The 19,473-nt window shown below is 43.3% G+C and overlaps 1 protein-coding gene across 1 annotated transcript; it reads right to left on the minus strand.

The window, feature by feature from the left end:
* Window positions 1–258: 258 nt before the first annotated feature.
* LOC142492295 (sulfotransferase 6B1-like) lies at window positions 259–18,904 on the minus strand. Its single transcript, XM_075594966.1, has 6 exons — window positions 18,809–18,904; window positions 18,380–18,469; window positions 6,683–6,809; window positions 6,419–6,513; window positions 1,556–1,712; window positions 259–445 (listed from the first exon to the last, which is right to left on the minus strand). The coding sequence occupies exons 1-6, from the start codon at window positions 18,902–18,904 to the stop codon at window positions 315–317; spliced, it is 696 nt and encodes a 231-aa protein (XP_075451081.1). The 3' UTR covers window positions 259–314.
* Between the last annotated feature and the right edge of the window lie 569 nt (window positions 18,905–19,473).

Consider the following 19,473-nt stretch of genomic DNA (forward strand, 5'->3'; position numbering starts at 1 on the left):
TGTCCGGATCCTAGCACCTCCGGCTGAATTATATAAGACAGGGTGAGTGCAAGTTTGTTCTATTTTCTTTACTTTTGTTCTTGTACATAATGTCTAAAGATGTGCAAACTTTCACTTAAATTTTCCCTTTTATATTCACGAAAAAACACATTCGCTTTTGCACTGGGGAACATTTCATCGTTAATCAGTCCCAATGTACAGTATAATTAACCCACAATGCAAAATAGCTCGGTATGGTGGTATCTTTATGTAAAATAAATGAAGGTAGCAGTGATACATTCTTTTATTTGAAGACATGTTTTAAGTAATGACTTTTAAAACTTGCAATATTTATTATAGTTCAACTTCTCTCCCAGCTTTGTTCCTGCTAGACACAGTTCAAACTTGGCATCCATCTCTTGGCTCTGAGCTTCAGTAAAAAGGCTGCTCCAGTCCCCTACGTCTCCTTTCAAAAGAGAAAACGAGTTAGCGTTCTGCCTTTACATATATACAGTATATTATTTAGCAGTTATGGACTTTATTTTCTTCCATATGGTTGTGATTCAAATGTTTTTTTGCATCTTTTACCTGTGAGCATTTTCTTATCTACTTATGCATTGAGGACACAACAATTGGTACACAAAAAATATTATATAAATGTATTTGAGGAAAAAAAATTAACTGGGGAATGAACCTTTTGGCTCATTGAATCTGCTTGTATCACGATATAACATGTTTTTTGTATTTGTGAGTTTTTATCACAGTCTACATTTATTCATTTTCTGTAGTGGCTGTGGTATAGGAAGGAGAACCCACCCATATACTGAAGTAACAGAAGTTATATAACAATAATGCTATTGAAAACAATGTCTAAGGTGAACGCATTATCTAAGACGTTGTTTTGTGCGTTCACTAGGTAATAACATCTGCTACATCTGTACTTATTGCAAGGGACTTCATTACTGTGTTAAATATATTTTACTGGGCTACTTTCCAAATAGATATTTTTTATACAAAAAAAGAGTTACATTTCTAATTCTTAAAAGGCTACTATACATTCATATTGTTAAACACAAACTAACATCATTAGACAATTAATTAACTACAATTATTTTTGAATGTTATTATATTTTAAAAAATAATAATGAACCAGCTCTTTACAACCTTATGACAGTATATATGCCAGATGTGGGGGAACATTTTGAATCAATACTTTGAGTGCCCTCAGGGTGTAGAAACTATATCATAGAATCTGGCACTCCAGGGCCCCTTGATGTAGTTGCTATGTATAAAAAAAGCCTGCTGGTTTTACTAAGGGAAATCCCATCCTGCGCTCCGATGTGATCCACACTATGAGGAAAGGAAGGGATGTGACTCCTACCCATCTGTTCTGTCATCAGTGATGGAGCGACCACGTGATCGCGAACTGCTGGAGGGGTTATGCCACTCTTCTGCCGCGGCCCCTCCGGTACTCTTATGGTTAATATAAAGGTATTCATTAACATCCAACAATATAAAATATAAAACTGGTTTTATCTACTGTAAATTAGTTTGTATTTGTTTTCCCATTACTTACCTTTACGGAACAAAGCATCAGCTATTATACCATGTGTCTCTTTAGATTTATCTTTCATAGATTTAAAGGTCGTTCGGTTTTCAATTAACAGAATTTGGTCCTCAGTCAAAGAGATCCCAAAGAATTTAGATATCTTCTTCAATTGCACAGGAAGGTCCTTCAATGAGAAAAATCACTTTAGCATAACAGACACTTCACTTCAATAAAACATACACAATAACACGTCGCTCACCATAGACCAAAAACACAAAATATTATCTGGTGCAAGGGGGGAGGAGAATATAACATAGGCACAGACAAAAATGATAAGAGATCACAAAAAAACCCTAATAGTTGCACTCAAGATAAGTCACACTAAACGTAATAGCATGGCCGCCATGAAGGCTTGAATAGCCAAACCCTCCAAATAGGGTCAACCGCAATTTGGTCACACACGAATACAAAAAAATAATAAAGTTTTAATGTAACAGATAAAATATGACAAAACACTTAAAATAATGATAAAATCCCCATGCACTGAGTGGGGGCAGATATATGTATGATACCGTAATATATCAGATGAGTATCTATATTAAAGCAGATGGTAACCGGACAGCCACACAGTAATTAGGGGCTAGTTCCCATATAGCGGTATTTAATTAATTAGTCAGGGAAAACATATCAAAAGTACAAAATATATAAGTAGACCCAGCACATTATGCTATTGTGTAGAACGCTGGTTGTAAGTGAACATAAATATGCAGCCTGTCTAAAGCACATATAGTGTCTGAATGGAGTGTTGGCTGCTAATGGAACAGATATGCAGTCTATCTGTATCCACCCCTCGCTTCTGTATGTAACTATGTTTAACTGCTATAAGGTGGAATATATGTAGTTCATATGTAAAATATTTGACTGTTGAAAAAGGAAAGTATGCTGTCTATCTGAATCCACATCTAACCTCCATGTGGAGCTTAGGTTGTTTAATACCAATCAACATACAACCTGGCTGTATCCACAGTAAGCGTTCTCTACTATGTGTCTTGGGTACGTGTCCGGAAACAAGATCTATCTGCCTCGTGCACGTTACTGTCAACGTAATGACGTCACCGAAACCCCGACGTATGTTTCACGTGTTAACGCGCACATTCTCAAGGGGGAGGAGTGGATACAGCAAGGTTGAATGTTTATTGGTATTAAAGAACCTAAGTTCCACATGGAGGTTAGATGTGGATTCAGATAGACAGCATACTTTCCTTTTTCAACAGTCAGCAGTAAAATATTTTACATATGAACTACATATGTTCCACATGTGCCTATGTTATCTTCACTTCAATATGAAGATTTAAATGTCCTGTCCCCTTGATTATTTAGATGACCAAAATATTGTAATATAGACACTGATATTCAGGCATCTACAGTACATCATCAAGGGGCAGGACAGACCGGACTGATATAAAAAAAATACAGTACAATATTACAATAAATTACTTACCCCCCTTCATTACCTTAGTGGCTAACCACTAAGGTAATGACAAGGTTAATCCTTCCCATCACCCATCCCAGGAGGCTTAACCACCCACTCCAGGGCAAATCCCATGTTCATCCACCCTCTACCACCAACAGGAGTATACCCTCCACCCCACAGTAATGGTCAATAGCTCTATTAGCCACTAAGGTAATGAAACTGGGGTAAGTAATGTATTTTAATATTGTATCAGTACTCTTATTTGTATTAGCCCAGTCTGTCCCTTGATGATGTAGATGCCCAAATATCAGTATCTATTTCATGAGGGGGAAAACTATTGGACCATAGTTGGTCATTTACATCAATGGGGGTGGAGAGGACATTTAAAAGATTTAAATGTTCTGTCCAATCTCATTGATGTAGATGACCTATTATGATCCTATGTTATCCCCCCTCATGACATAGATACCGATATATGGGTATCTGCGTTATCAAGGGCCTGGGAAAACTGTACTGACTGCTTTTCACCATCAGAGCTACTTTGGGGAGACACAGAGAGAGACTATTTATGTTCCTCTGCACAGCTCTTCCAGACTGGTGGCTTGCTTGGATTAACGCTGTGGGGGTCCCATTCAGAATCATGAACCCCCGCAGATTTAATCCTCCCTGGCTCCTTATGGTTTCTAGGGCCATGATCATGCATGGCAGCAGTCCGGTCCGGCCACATCTGTAGTGTAGGGCTGCTTTACAGTGATTTGTAGACATTTAGAGCCTGATGAAGTATGGTTACCCATATGAAATGTGTTGGATTATCAGCTATTGCAAATAGATGTTTTAGCTGTTTTGTGCTTGTTTTTGAACTTTCCATTGGACACTTTGTATGCTTATTTAACCCTAAGAGGTGTAGATGCTGTAAGCCCTCCTCGTGTGCTTCCCATAGGCACTACTGCTGTGTTGTACTCTGCCGCACGCTGTGCTTCCTGAAACCGACCGCACTAACAACTAAGGTGTGACTTGTGAGTATCCCGTTTACAACGGAGCTTGTCAGCTGAGAGGGATCCCCCCTCTCCTCTCTCCCCTCTAAGCAGACAGCCGTCTTGTACAGCATTTGGGAGAAGGAGGAGAAAAGACACTAGCGGTAACAGAGCTTGTCAACTGAAAGGGATTCTCCTCTCCCTCCCTCCTGAGCAGGTATCTGTCTTGCATGGTGTAACAGGAACTTATCACTGTTGAGAAAAATTGTCTCTAAATCCAGCAGTGTGCTGGTTAATTGCACAGGCAATCAACCAGACTCCAAAAAAACAGAATATAGGTGCGCTACTACAATTTAACACTCTTACACACCACCCCAGTGAAAGTAATGTGATCTTTAACACTCTTACACACCACCCCAGTGAAAGTGATGTGAACAGTACAGCCCAGATCTATCGCAGTGGAACAAACTTTGTGCTACTATCCTCCGTTATGAAGGACTAAGAGGGTTATTGCCTACTTGGGACTTACCCACTATTTACCCTTACGGCGCCACTGGTGACTGAGCCACAGATCGATCGGGCTGGAACATCCTGTGGCAGATGTGGAACCCCCTTATGTGGAGACCCCATGATATATCAGATGACATCTGAGTAGAGACGAGTCGGCTGGTTGGTGCTTGGGTAATTTGTCCCTTGAAATGCTTCATTAATTCATCCTTGATGTATGCAGTTTACTTACCGTTTATTGTGCCTCACATTATATATTTTTAATACACTATGAGCGTTGTGCGCTGTTCTTTTGTGTTTAATCAACCAGACCGCAGACCTGACTGATTAGGACAGTTAGAAAAAGCCTGATATAAGAAACAGGAAGGAGATTTTCTTAGCCCACAACTTGGCTGACCAGAGGAAAAGATGTCTTGATGCACACAGAAGGACTGTATGCTGACAGCAAGACAACGGGACAAGACCTCTATACCTGGACACAGACATTTCCATAGCACACAAGGTTTCTGACACAGGAGAGCAGAGAACAGCTACAAGAACAGATAGGATACTTTCTTGTTGGACTGTTGTATATATGTGTATGGGTGTGTGTGTGTGTGTGTGTGGTGGTAATTAGCTTAGCTACCCACCCAGTTAGAGAGGGCTGGAGTAAAGGTATAGATATTCTCCAAAGCACAGTAGGCCCTTATTTTGTTTAGTTTTAATGTTTTGCCGTGTTAAAGGAACAGGCGCAATAAAGCCTTATTTCAGTTTCACCTTAAAACGGTCTCCATTGCATACCTCTGCACACATCTCCTACACATGGTGTTTAGGAGAAGGAGGAAAGACACTAGCGGCACTGAGGGAGTTACAGCAAGTGCTTTTGCGACAGAAGAACCAGCTGTGTTTTTCCTGGCATTACTTGGAGACAGAAGCATAGAGGATTCGATCTATACCAGCCTTGTGCAGTTGCCATTTGTCCTGTGGTCGCTGCCAGACATAGACATTATATTTATACACTTACCAGTGAGCCTACCAAAAGCTGGAAGCTGGACGGGGCATACTTATTTACCATCCCTACCGGACTCAGTGATTGAAGATAACCCTTTCCTGCGAGGGTTCCTGCCCGACTGCGGTATTATGCTGGTTAATGAATGACATGTCCTATATTACTTTTGATCTTGTACGTGCATTACTCACACTCACCATTTGATTGATATATTTATTTTGCTTACTACACTATGAGTTGTGCGCTTTTCTTTTGTGTTTTTTTTTTTTACTGTTCTAGCGTTACATGGTGGTGCCATCTTTTTGATTAGCAGCCGATTCCTTTATCCTGTATTCAGGTCGTGTATTTATTATATTATATTTTGCACACTCCTTACACTTTTGTATTTAATTCTTGCCTTTGGTGCGCAATTTTTTCTTTTCCTGTAGACAAGGTTCATGTCAGATGAGACCTGGCACTTCTAGCTTATCACCTACTTCTGTGTGAACAAAGAACAGAGCAAAAAGAAAAACATATCCATAGCTTTGATAAAGATTGTAAAATCTCTCTAGAGCATTTGTTTACTATTGAAATGTTCAAAGGTTAAAAAATATTGTAAAGTAGTAATACTTATCTAGGGGGGGGGTTTAGTGTCATTCAGCTCCACTGTCCTTAAATAACTTTACTCATAAAAGGGAGTGCCTCTTAACCTCTTGAGGGATCAAGGCACCAGAGTGCCACAACCCTTCCGGCACTGGCCATCACTCCATCACTGACGATGGGGTGGAAGGGAAAGAGTCATCCCCCTTCCATTCCTCTTCATTATAGATCGCGTCCTGTGCTCCATTGGAGCGAAGGACGTGATCTCCCTACAAAAACAAGCACAAACTTTACGTGTCCGACCCCATAGTAGTTACATCTCAGAGCACCCAAAGGGTTAAAAGAAATCCATAGAAATCTGCACTCACCTCTTTCATCTCTTCAAACGTAATTATCAAGACATTCTCCTCATCAATGTGTTTGTTCCAGGCAAGAGCATGATCAAAATAGGATCCCCAGAGTACTAAAACATAGAGAGGTAATTTGTAAACTACTAAGAAGTAAACAGAAACATAGAATTTTAACTGCAGAAAATAATCACTCTTTCTTATGCCACTCTTTCTATTAAATGCATGCATTTTTACATGATAATTCAAAATGTTTGTGACGGTCATAATATGTGAAAACCCTACCTTTTCCATTCATGTAATCCTCGAAAAACAAATCCCAAGAACTGTAGGTAGGAAGCACCGGATTATTATTATAGAAATGAAAATATGAGACAGCCGTGTCTTTCGGATTCCGAAAAATTACTAAGGTCTGTTAAAAAAAAAGCACAAAAAAATATATGAACATATTGTCTATAATCTGTGTTATTTTATAATATGCAAGTTAGGTATGTGAAATACTGTATTGTCTACTGTAGTTAGGAGTTTCTGCACTAAAGTGAGGTTTTGTAAGTAAAGAGTGTTAGCCAATGTTTCAATACATCTTGTGTATCTGTGTATCTTCTAGGAAATAATAAAAAAAATAGTGGGAATATTGTTTTGCCTGTTAACACCATTCTCTACTTTACATATACAGTATTATATAAAAAATACAACATATCTGAGCAACTTGTCAAAATTGGGCAAGGAGAGCAACTACTGTAGCATGCACCACACCTATTTAGATGACCAGATCTTAGTTCAGTGTAGTGGAGATTATCAAGGATTTTGAACATAAGTATGTAGCAGGGCACTTTCCTTACCTCCGTAGGGAGCCAATTCCGTGGCTCAGGAGGATCGGGGGAAGTTGTGGCAGCCATCTTGCGGTTGGCGCCGCATGTGTAGTATGGACTGTATGTAGCGTGCGGCCATGTTGTGGTTGGCGCCGCTGGAAGGGGAGGGCCTGGAGACTAGTAAATCCTCTGCGGGACTGGAGGCCACGAGGTCAGTCCTGAGAGAGCCGTGGAAGGAGGAGGTAGTGTCCAGGGAGTTGGGAGCTTCCTGGACTAGGCCACTCTTTACCCCTAGGCCCTAGGTAGCCCCCTCATGGTAGCTAAGTGTGTGAGGGGTTCGCCCACAGAATAGGGATTACCCAATAGTAAGTTCTCCGCAGCGGAGAAGGACACCAGACTGTGCCACGAATTACTCCGGCTGGAGACCGTACCGCGTGCGCGGCCTGGACATGAGGCGAGAGGGGATTGGTGTCGGAGACCCCGCGGCATGGGACCTGATCACCCCCATCTAGGACGCATCTAATGGTTAGGCCTGAACAAGGAAGGTAGAGTACACCAAATATACACAAGGGTAGCGCTGCCCTCACATATACACTTGGGACAAGGGAAGGCTCTGATGGACACAGGGTTACCGGTGCCCAGGGTATCTTAAGTATTGTGGGGGAGAGAAGCACCCTTATTATTGTTATTGTATTGCTATACTGTGGGATCACAGTAAAGACATATTGCATTACCTGTGTGAGTGTGATTTCTGGGGTATACAGTATAGGTATACCGGTTCCCATGAGGAGCTATCCCGCCAATGCCGGGATCCTCACGGGTCGAGGCGCTGCACCCATTCACATCAGGCTCCCCACTAGCGGAGGCTTGGTTTCCTGTAAGCCAACAGATAGCACCTAAGCGCATAACACCTGCGGTTTCCCTTAGGGGTAGGGAAAGGATGTTACAAGTATATTTAACTATCAATGCAGGCCTGTTATACCGATTACTCCTCCAGCTCTGGTGATATGAGGGGGGAGGGGCAGTGGAGTGTGCTGGTATAACAACCAGATGAAACATGTATTTTAAAGTCTGGAAGCAAAGATTTACAGTAACGCACTAGACCCTCCCATTGTACAATAGCAAAAATGTATTTACTAATAAAATGTAACACATTTTTACTGACATTTTCCACCACATTATGAAAGCAGAGCTTTCTGTCAAATTTAAATTACCTACAAAATTCCCCTTCTCTCCTACAGGACTTCAGAATCGTCAGCTCCTCCTTCTAGCACATTCAAGCTATGCCCACTATGATGGTAGGGGCAGTCTGGAATGCATATTGAAGGTTAATGGAGAATGGATCATCAGGAAGCGCATACCATGTGGGAACATAAGAAAGAAAAGTGCTTTTTGTGCAATATTGTGCAAACAGTGTTGTGGAAAGTTGCTAGCACAGAATGTATACACAGGATACTCACAAACGTGAGGTGGAGTATAGGCACATAAAGGTATCTTTATGGACTGACTTCAGTCTCTGGTGCAAGGTGATGCCACAGCAAACAGATTCCCAGATAACCTTAGGGTAGGAAGACACTGGACATAGCGTAGACTGTAGGGCATTTAATAAAAAAGGTAGACCAAATCCAATCTACTCACATATTGGTAGGTTAAAAACAGCATTTAGATCGCAATGATCTCAGCAGTTCGCGCTCTTTTGCTTCCACCGGATGGGGCCTCACTCTCAGGTCTCCCTCCTTCCTTTCTGTGCGGGTCACGGATGCGTTCCGGCAACCGGAAGTGACGTCATCCGTATCCATCCGTACCCACCGGAACCTTCGGATACGGATGACGTCACTTCCGGTTGCCGGAACGCATCCGTGACCCGCACAGAAAGGAAGGAGGGAGACCTGAGAGTGAGGCCCCATCCGGTGGAAGCAAAAGAGCGCGAACTGCTGAGATCATTGCGATCTAAATGCTGTTTTTAACCTACCAATATGTGAGTAGATTGGATTTGGTCTACCTTTTTTATTAAATGCCCTACAGTCTACGCTATGTCCAGTGTCTTCCTACCCTAAGGTTATCTGGGAATCTGTTTGCTGTGGCATCACCTTGCACCAGAGACTGAAGTCAGTCCATAAAGATACCTTTATGTGCCTATACTCCACCTCACGTTTGTGAGTATCCTGTGTATACATTCTGTGCTAGCAACTTTCCACAACACTGTTTGCACAATATTGCACAAAAAGCACTTTTCTTTCTTATGTTCCCACATGGTATGCGCTTCCTGATGATCCATTCTCCAGTTTCCATGAGGATTGAGAAAGCAATCCTACACCAGGTTACAGCTGCAATCGACCATTGTGTTTGTATAAGTATCATTTTTATCACTATTGTATTGATTATAACACTGTTAATATAAATGTATATGAGCGCCACTTTTGGTTAATCACTTCACATATATTGAAGGTTAAGCCTGCTGGTTGTCCCTACCCATCAAGATGGTAGCCTAGGTTATAGGCATATATGGCCATTTTATGTAGCCGAATGTATACTGTGTTTCCTCCATGTAGATAATTTATTCCCTGTGTTGATTCGGTTGATTTTGTAAAGCTCCATTGTGTGGTGGGTGAATAATTCACTCAGCCCAGCCAGCACACAATAATGTCTTGGACTGTAATCTAATCTGGGCTAGGTGAAGTGCTTGGGAACACCAGGGAAGTAGGAAAGGGCGTGGACTCAGGTTGGGGGACATGTATTTAAAAACCAGAGCTTTTATTCATCCCTAACTCTGAGGTGCCTATCTCGGTGGCAGATATGATTTGGAAACGGGGAACCAAGGCCTAGATTATAGCCCTGATCTCCATTGGTCAGTGTGAACTCTCCTTAAGCCTGCATTTGTGGGCTGTCCTAAAGCACTATAACTCCCCACAGCCCTGATTGCTCCATCTCAGGCGAGCCCTTGCCCTCTTATTGTCCAGCAAAGACAATTTCTTTACTGATTTGTCGACACCTGGTCTTTCATGGTTTCAGATGAGGTTGGGAAAGTATGTAAACAGATGCTGATCAGGGCTCCACAGTTATTCAGAGTTTTTCCTTCGTTCATAGCTAGTCTTGGTGTCAGAGACTAGTTGAAGATTTGTACCTGCAAGCGGGTGGCTATCATCCCAAGGTACTGGTATACTGTGATACGGACAGATCGTGGAAGAAATCCTGGGTAAGCTAGCTATGTCAGAGCCTAGTACCTAGTGAGCTAGTATTCCCCTGTAACGGTTTTTCTGGACCCTCCTGACCCACCCAATCTCAGATTGGCCCCTGTGGTCTAACCGGTCCCCATTACATGGTCGTGTCTGGTGGTGCACCTGTTGGCAACAGGACTCCTGAGTCACCCGCATGATGGTGTTTGGTGGATGTCAACCCAGACAGGCAGCTGAGGTAGTGTGCATGAGTCCTACCTACATACAGTGCAGCGCCTCCACCTCATCAGGATCTCTGCGTCCGCAAGGAGATGGTTCTGATGAGGAACTCCTCTGTAGTGCCTTCCTCTGTGGAGTAACTTCACACTCACACATGGGGGTTCTTGTGAACAAGGGCATCTTTATTGATGGTATAGGCAGACTGCCCCTCGCAGCAAACAGCTTAGCCGCTCATCTTCTTCAGTGCTCTCCTTTCAGAAGATCTGCCCTCCCAATGGAGTTGGATCACCTCTCCCCTCAGGGAGATCACCACCTGTGCCAGGTCCCTGGACACAGGGTAGGCCCTGCCAGCCTTACTGCTGCAGGTCAGAATACTTGCTGTAGAATCCTTTTCTGGAACTCTTAATTAACACACTTGACCTCTTTCTTGACACACTAACTTTGGGCAGTGCTGTGTCTTATATACCTTAGGAAACAGCCACATCTCTGATGTCACTAACAGTGGACTCAGAGCCTGTTGCCACTCCCCTTGACTACATATGACACCTCACCAGGGTGTGAGGGCAAACCTCCATGATTGATGCTGGCATTCCTGTATACTTACCAGGCTTACTGCTAGAATGAGAGAGAACTGTATACCATTTTTACACGTGGCTACACCCCCATAATTTAACTTGTGGTTGTCCGCTCACCAATTTAAGTAATATATTGAATCATAAGTCAAGACACAGCCAGTGCATAGGAATGGTGTTACACAGAAACACAAAACCAGGAGACCACAGAATCTCCCAAAAGATCTCTAGTAGTTGCACTCCATGGCTGCTGAGATAAAGGGGGTTAAATACTCCCCGACACAATGTCTAATTGGCTTATAGAGATACACAAAGTAACCCGGTTACCGTCCTCCCACAGTGCTGGGAGCAGTTACTTTGTGTACCTCTATAAGCCAATTAGACATTGTGTCGGGGAGTATTTAACCCCCTTTATCTTAGCAGCCATGGAGTGCAACTACTAGGGATCTTTTGGGAGATTCTGTGGTCTCCTGGTTTTGTGATTCCCCCATAACTCTCTGTTTTGGTAAGTTAAAGCTGCAGTTCAGTTTTTTTTTACATTTTTTAAAATTTATTTTTTTAATTCAATAGTTTCATGTGGGCAATCTCTAATTAGCTAAAGAACTGTATAGCTGCCAGTCAATTCGTTTTCCATGTATTGATTGGCGAAATCTTTAGATATGGGATATGTTTTTCCTCTGCTTCTGTCACTCAATGGAAGCTCATGAATATTCATGAGCACTCCCGCACTGACATGTGCAAGAGGGTGGGCAGGGCTCACAAAGGGGTGTGCCAGGGCTTGTGACAGGACATGAAGGGGCTGTGCCTTAGCAAATGGTTGTTAAAATAGAATACAAGAAAATTGGTCTTTCAAAGTTGTTTTTTTAAAAACAGAAAATGCTAAAAGTATTTTTTCTTACTACAGAACTGATTTATTAAAAAAAACACACATGCAGGATATTGACTGAACTGCAGCTTTAAGCTTTCTATTGTGCACTGTGTTGCTCGTGTTTGCTCTGGGCATAATAAACTCCATTTATTTAACTCCTGTCTGTGCTCCCATTACACCCATGTTAAAATCTGCTCTAGACTGGCTCTTCTTTTCGCCATTCTCCTATACTGCTTCTCTATGCATAGAGCTTTCACTTGTCACTCCCTATCTAAGGAACGCCTATCCCTTCCCTATCTGCCAAGCTTTTTTTCTCCCCATCTGGAAGACAAACAGTACATAAAAAGTATTTTTGAATAAATGCTTTAAAATTACTTAACTAACCAGTACATAGGCACGTACAGTACAATACCTATTAGCAATGCTCTGTAAACATCACCAGCATACTCCACCTCGTTCTGCCTCAAAACATACCACTTAGCCAACATCAATAATGGAGTGTTGAGCTTTAGCCTCAGTCGTATGAATGCTAGCAAAAGTTTGCTAAACCTTGGTTGATCTAGGCCTTAGATTGTAAACTCCTTTGGGGTAAGGGATGCATTTTACCTTATTTTTTATTGTCTTGTGTATTTTGTATTTTTCTCTTTGCACACTGATGTCTTTGTATCAAAGCTGTTGGCGCTATGTAAATATGGAACACATAATATGTATTGTTTGCATCCTAATTTGGAGAGATAAAAAGCCCTCAATATGAACACCATTGAAGAAAGAAAAGGGTGGGTGGATATGATAGAAATGTTAAAAAGCTGTGTGTGCTGTGCACGCGCATAGTAAGTGAAACTTCTTTGTGTGTTGTCAGCAACATATAAAGTAACAATAATATTATTACTGCTTAGAGCATGAGTAAATTTGATTGGCGGGGTAATGTTTATTGGGCGGTGTTCGGCGCATCACTGGGGTGTGTGTCAGTCAGTGTGTGTGTGTGTGTGTGTCAGAGTGTGCGTGCGTGTGTCAGTGTGCGTGCGTGTGTATGTGTGCGTGCGTGTGTATGTGTGCCAGTGTGCGTGTATGTGTGTCAGTGTGTGTGTGTGTCAGTCACTGTGTGTGTATGTGTGTCAGTCAGTGTGTGTATGTGTGTCAGTCACTGTGTGTGTATGTGTGTCAGTCAGTGTGTGTATGTGTGTCAGTCAGTGTGTCTGTGTGTCAGTCAGTGTGTGTATGTGTGTCAGTCAGTGTGTGTATGTGTGTCAGTCAGTGTGTGTATGTGTGTCAGTCAGTGTGTGTGTGTCAGTCAGTGTGTGTGCGTGTGTGTGTTAGTCAGTGTGTGTGTCAGTCAGTGTGCGTGCGTATGTGTGTCAGTGTGCGTGCGTGTGCGTGTCAGTGTGTGTGTGTGTGTGTGTGTGTCAGTCAATGTGTGTATGTGTATGTCTGTCAGTATATGTGTGTCTCTCTTTCTGTGTCCTGCCCCCTCTCTCCTGACTCCCCCCACCCCAGGTGGAGGTGCGGACCCGCAGCGGCTGTCTGAGTCTCCTGACTCTCTCTTCTCCCCCCCCCCGCCCCCCGGGAGACGCGGCCACACCGGCCCCAGAGACACACACATTCATACGTTACACACATACACACAGCCAGGGAGACAAACGCTGGGGTTGCGTGCACGCAGGACCCCGGACTCGGCGGCTGCTGCTGGGCTATAAGGTTGTCCTCGGGTGTGAGGAAGGTGCCGGCCGTGTCCAATGGGGACGGGATGCGGGTCCTGGCCGTGTTCATATCGGATATCAGGAACTGTGAGTACCCGGGCAATTAATGCGTGCCAGGGGGTAATTAATGCGTGCCAGGGGTTAATTGTGTAAAGGAAACCTGATATCAATGGCATAGGGCAATAGATTATTTATTTATTTATAAAATATTTTACCAGGAAGTAATACATTGAGAGTTACCTCTCGTTTTCAAGTCTGTCCTGGGCACAGAGTAAGACAAATAATACAGTACATGCTTACAAATACAGTTACATAAATGAACAAGGTATACATTATATACAAGACATTGCATGCACAGTTAAAGATAATTTATATTATGGGCGTATGAAACAGTTACAGACCTGATTAAAGTGTGAGACAGCCTTAGATTTGAAAGAACTTAAGCTGGTGGTGGATATGAGAGTCTCTGGAAGGTTGTTCCAGTTTTGGGGTGCACGGTAAGAGAAGGAGGAACGTCCGGATACTTTGTTGAGCCTTGGGACCATGAACAGTCATTTGGAGTCTGATCTCAGGTGATAAGTGCTGCAAGTGGTAGGGGCGAGGAGCATGTTCAGATAGCTGGGTAGCTTGCCCATAAAGAATTTAAAGGCAAGACAGGAAAGGGGAACTTTGCGCCTAGACTCTAGTGATGACCAATCTAGTTCTTTGAGCATTTCGCAGTGATGTGTGTTGTAGTTGCATTGGAGAACAAAACGACAAATTGAATTGTAGAGGGTGTCAAGTTTGCTAAGGTGGGTTTGAGGTGCCGAGCCATATACTATGTCTCCATAGTCAATAATTGGCATTAGCATCTGCTGTGCGATACGCTTTCTGACCAGGAGACTTAGAGAGGATTTGTTCCTGTAAAGTACCCCTAGTTTGGCATAGGTCTTGGTTGTCAGGGTATCAATGTGCATTCCGAATGTTAAGTGGGAGTCAAACCATAAGCCCAGGTATTTAAAACTAGTGACAGGGGTTAGGGTGGTGTTAGCGTTGGTTCTAATCAGGAGCTCAGTCAGTGGAAGCTTTACAAATTTAGTCTTGGTCCCAAATACCATTGTTACAGTCTTGTCAGTGTTTAAAAACAGTTTGTTTTGGGAAATCCAGTTTTCGAGTCTCAAAAAGTCAGACTGAAGTATGTATTGAAGGTCAGAGAGGCTATGGCTGTGTGCATATAGGATTGTGTCGTCTGCATACATGTGTATTGAGGCTTCCTTACAAGCTGTGGGAAGATCATTAATGAACACTGAGAAGAGTAAGGGCCCCAGAACAGAGCCTTGCGGGACACCACAGGTGATATCCAGGGGGTTGGAGATAGAGCCTGAGATGGACACATGTTGGGATCTTCCTGATAGGTAGGACTGAAACCAGTTTAAAGCATGCTTCCCTATTCCAGACCTCTGGAGTTTGTTAAGCAGGATAGCATGATCAACTGTGTCAAAAGCCTTTGCAAAATCTAGGAATACTGCACCACACTGGATTTCATTGCAAACTTTTAGCAGGGTAGTTACCGTGGAGTGTTTGGGACGAAACCCAGATTGGAATTGGCTAGGGAAATTTGTCTTGGTATAGAAATCGCTTAATTGGGAGTGGACACATTTTCCCATGACTTTGGATAGAATTGGGAGAAGTGAGATTGGCCTGTAGTTTGAGACAGTGTTTGAGACAGTGTTTTTGTCCCCACTTTTGAAGATTCGGACAACTCTGGCAGTTTTCCAGATCTTAGGGATATGGCCTGTAGACAGGATAGAGTTGACTATGGACGCAATTGGTTTGGCAAAGGCTGGGGCACCAAGTCGTAGGAACCTAGATTGTAGTAAGTCAGGTCCACATTGGCTGCTTAGTTTTAGTTTGAGGAGTGCTTGTATAATCTCCTCTTCAGATACTGGGCCAAATTGAAAATTGTGGGCAATGTTGGGAGGGGGTGGGGCTATGTGTGTACTCCCAGGATGAGATTCAGATTTGTGGTTTGGGCTGCGTTTCGCTAATAAGTTAGTGGCACACCCCACAAAGTAATCATTGAATGCATTTGCAATGTCAGTGGGATTTGTCAGAGTAATATCCCCCTTAGTGATATTACTTGGTTGTTGATGGTTAGGAGGCTGGAATATATTGTTGATAACCTGCCAGAAGTTAGCTGGGTTTGATGTATTTTGGTGGAGATTGTCAGAGTAATATTGTGCTTTTGCATGCCTTGTTTGCCTTGTGCACATATTCCGCATGCATCTGTAGTGATTGAGATCCTTGGTAGTGCCAGTTACTTTGTAGCTTTTCCACAAGGTATCCCTGAGCTGGTAGAGTGCAATAAGGTCAGTTGTAACCCATGGAAGGTGGGCCCCCCGTACCCTTATTTTGCGTAGTGGAGCATGGGTATCGCAGAGTTTTAAGAACTCGGATTGGAAATAGTCGAGCGCAGAATCAGGGTCGGGAATTAAATCGATTCTGTGCCATGGGCAGTTGTAAGGTCATCCCTAAACTGTTGTGGGTTAAAGTTTTTAAATGTTTTAGTGAGGAGAACTTTAGGGCTTGGATGGGGCGGTTTAATTTTCCTTACACAGTACACTATTGCATGGTCACTGAAAATGTCAGGAAGAATGCCAGAGGATTGGATTCTGCTGGGGTTTGAGGCGAGAATCCAGTCTAGCAAGGAATGGTTATGCGATTTCAGGTTTATCCGTGTGGGTTGGGAAATGAGTTGTGATAGGTTAAGTGACTTGAGTTGTATCTGGATTTTGTGGTTTTAGGGTCAAGCCAATTGAAGTTGAAATCCCCAAGAACTAGCAGCTCACTCTTCTCATTCAGAGAGGAAATGGAGCCAAGAGATTGTGTGATATCAGTCAGGGATTGTAGAGGGGCTTTAGGGGGGCGGTAGATGCCAGCAACCAAGATGGGCTTAGAAAAGGGGAGGCAGATTTTGCCAACTAGAATTTCAAAAGAGGGTGGGCTTGGTGGGCAATTTAACAGTGTAAATTGTAAGGTGTCTGCAATATAAAATAACACCCCTCCTCCTCTCTTTGACCTATGTCTCCTAAAAATGGAGTATCCCTGAATGGCGATATTTGCATCAGGGGTTTTAGGGGTTAGCCATGTTTCTGTAAGAACGATGGTTTTGGGTTTATGCATAAGGCACCAAGCACTTAGTTCGTCCAGTTTGGGCAGCAGGCTCCGGATGTTTATATGGGCGACAGATAGTCCTTTTTGAAATTTAAAGGTGGAATTCACAGGGGCATGGAACAGAGCTGAAATGGGAGGACCTGGGTTAGGTTCAATATCACCTGCTAAAGAGAGTAACAGTACGAGTAGGAATTTGGGTAGTTGTTTGGAAGTTGTAAATTTGTGGTGTTTGCCATTAGAGTGAGCAGTGGTTGGTGCATGGGTGCATACAAGGCAGTGTAATGGGCAGGGGGCAATTGCTGTTTGTGAAGGGCAGATACAGAATACGAGGGGGGGAGAGAAGGCAAATGCGGCATATTACTGAGAATCATTAATCAGGGGGGCAATTATTGTGTGTGAGGTGCATGTTGAAGTGTCAGAAACTATAAAGGGGCAAATTGAGGATGCTGGTAGGGAAGTAATGCGGGCGAAGGGGCAATTTGTGTGACGGGGGCAATGGTTGTAATTAGCTGACACGTGTATAGTGGTTACTAATGTATAAGGGGCATTTATTTTGTAAAGGCCGGGCGTATGTGAGGGGCAGATACTGTGCTTAAGTGGGCCCCCCCTCCGGCAGTGCTGCGTGGGAAGCGGCGCGCTCAAACCCCCCGCTTCCCGTGTTACCGGAGCAGGAGCCAACGTGTCTGTGCGCACATGCGCGGCATATGCTGACAGCGCAGCGGCCATTAGGAGCGGCGCCGGCGGCGATATCTGTTCGGTTACCCTCCATGATCCAGGGGCTCCTCTCCTCCGGCCCCGGCGGCGCTCAGTCAGCGGGACACAGGGAAGGGGAAGCGGAGGTAGAGAAGAGGGAGGAGAGAGGCTGAGCAGCGGCTCCTCCTCTCAAAGCCGGAGGACTTGCGGGGCTTCTGCCATCTTACTACACCTGCAGCACTGGAAGCTCTATGCCAGCCATCTTGGTATACCCATGGCAGCGGACGTGTGGGGGTAACGGCGGCCGTTAGGAGCGTGTCACAGCGGGTGTGTGGGGGGAGCAGCGGCCATTAGAAGTGGCACCGGCGGCTATCGCCGCCGCCGCCGCATGTCACAGCACGCGTGTGGGGGGGAGGGGGAGCCGTGACGTCACGTCACTACCGTTTCATTTTTCGTCTCCATCTCTCCAGTTTTGCCCCATCAGAATAGGTGCCACTAAAGAAGTTTCACTTCAAAAATTCAAAGCTATCAATAAAGTATCAAGGGGAATCTGATACATTTATTCAGAGAAAACAGAATGCTAGAAGAGTAGGTCATGCACTGAAACTGGAAGAAAAATCTGAAGAACTAGAGGTTGACTCAACAAGGTAGTGGATCCGTGGAAAAGTTTCACAGGAGAGACGGTGAAGACAACAACAGTAAAGGAAATAAACGCGCTTGGGAAATAGACAAAATAATAATAAATATTCAGAAGAGCTAGTGATGAAGTAATGTCATTATAGCTGCACTTACCTTAACTTTCTTCTCAAACAGGGATTTCGGGATGTCATCATAATATAGATGTGATGCAAAAACTCTTGGTGAAGGTCGGTCTTTCATTTTCTAAGAGGAAGAAAAAATCATATAAAATGAAACGTACGGTTCTATATTTGTAAGCCAGTCATCACACGGACATATGAAAATGTGTAAGCACAAACATTAATTCATTTTCTGATAGTAGCAGCAATATATTACCCTCTGACATTTCTGGCTGCTGATCCCTAACGTAAGTACTTATTGCTCTTTAACCCTACTGAACAAATTTATTAACACACTGATGCACACAAAGTAATTCACTGACATTTGCTAAATGCACACACAAGGCACTGCTACTTTTGCATTCTCACACAATTATATAAATACATGCCGACCTATACATGCTCATATACTGCTGAAATTTACCTGTGTTTCTTCGCTTACAAGGATGCTTACGTACAGTAGGTGCACGCACAACAACATCCATACAAATGAGTGGCATGTTGCATATGAATGCCACATATTGCACGATCACTTAATATATACCCCTATGACTTTTAAAAATGAGTATCTTTTGCTAACTGAATTTTTATTGTTTTTCTCTCCCTCGTATGGAGAAAAACTATGACAGATTATAACACAAGTGTACTGTATTATCCATCTAATATCAAATATCGTCCCCAAATCACCTTCGTAACAGCAGTAACATAGTTGTGGTTTTCTGAGAAGATTGTCAAGTAATAGAGAAGAAACAGGACTTTAAAAAAAGAGTCCCACTTAGATTTCCAAAAAATACTTTGCAAACAAATTACCAATAAAATTAGCTCCTTAAAGCAATCATCTATGCTGCTCATTTTTTTTACACACATGTACTGTATAATTACAGTCAGGAGCACGTGGTGCGAAACGCATAGAGGTCACGACAGGTCATCCTGCGCGTGTTTGCTGAGAGGCTGAGACGGAGCCTGCCTGAGGCTCTAGTGGTGGCTGTTTTCATCTTCCCTGGTGCCGTGATCCGGATCCTGTACGGTCATCAGTGGACCCCCACCTTTGCCTTAGTGTGAGTGTTCGTTTCCCCCTGTCAGCGGTAT

Source organism: Ascaphus truei, chromosome 4 (assembly GCF_040206685.1).
Source record: "Ascaphus truei isolate aAscTru1 chromosome 4, aAscTru1.hap1, whole genome shotgun sequence".
Taxonomy (NCBI): Eukaryota; Metazoa; Chordata; class Amphibia; order Anura; family Ascaphidae; genus Ascaphus; species Ascaphus truei.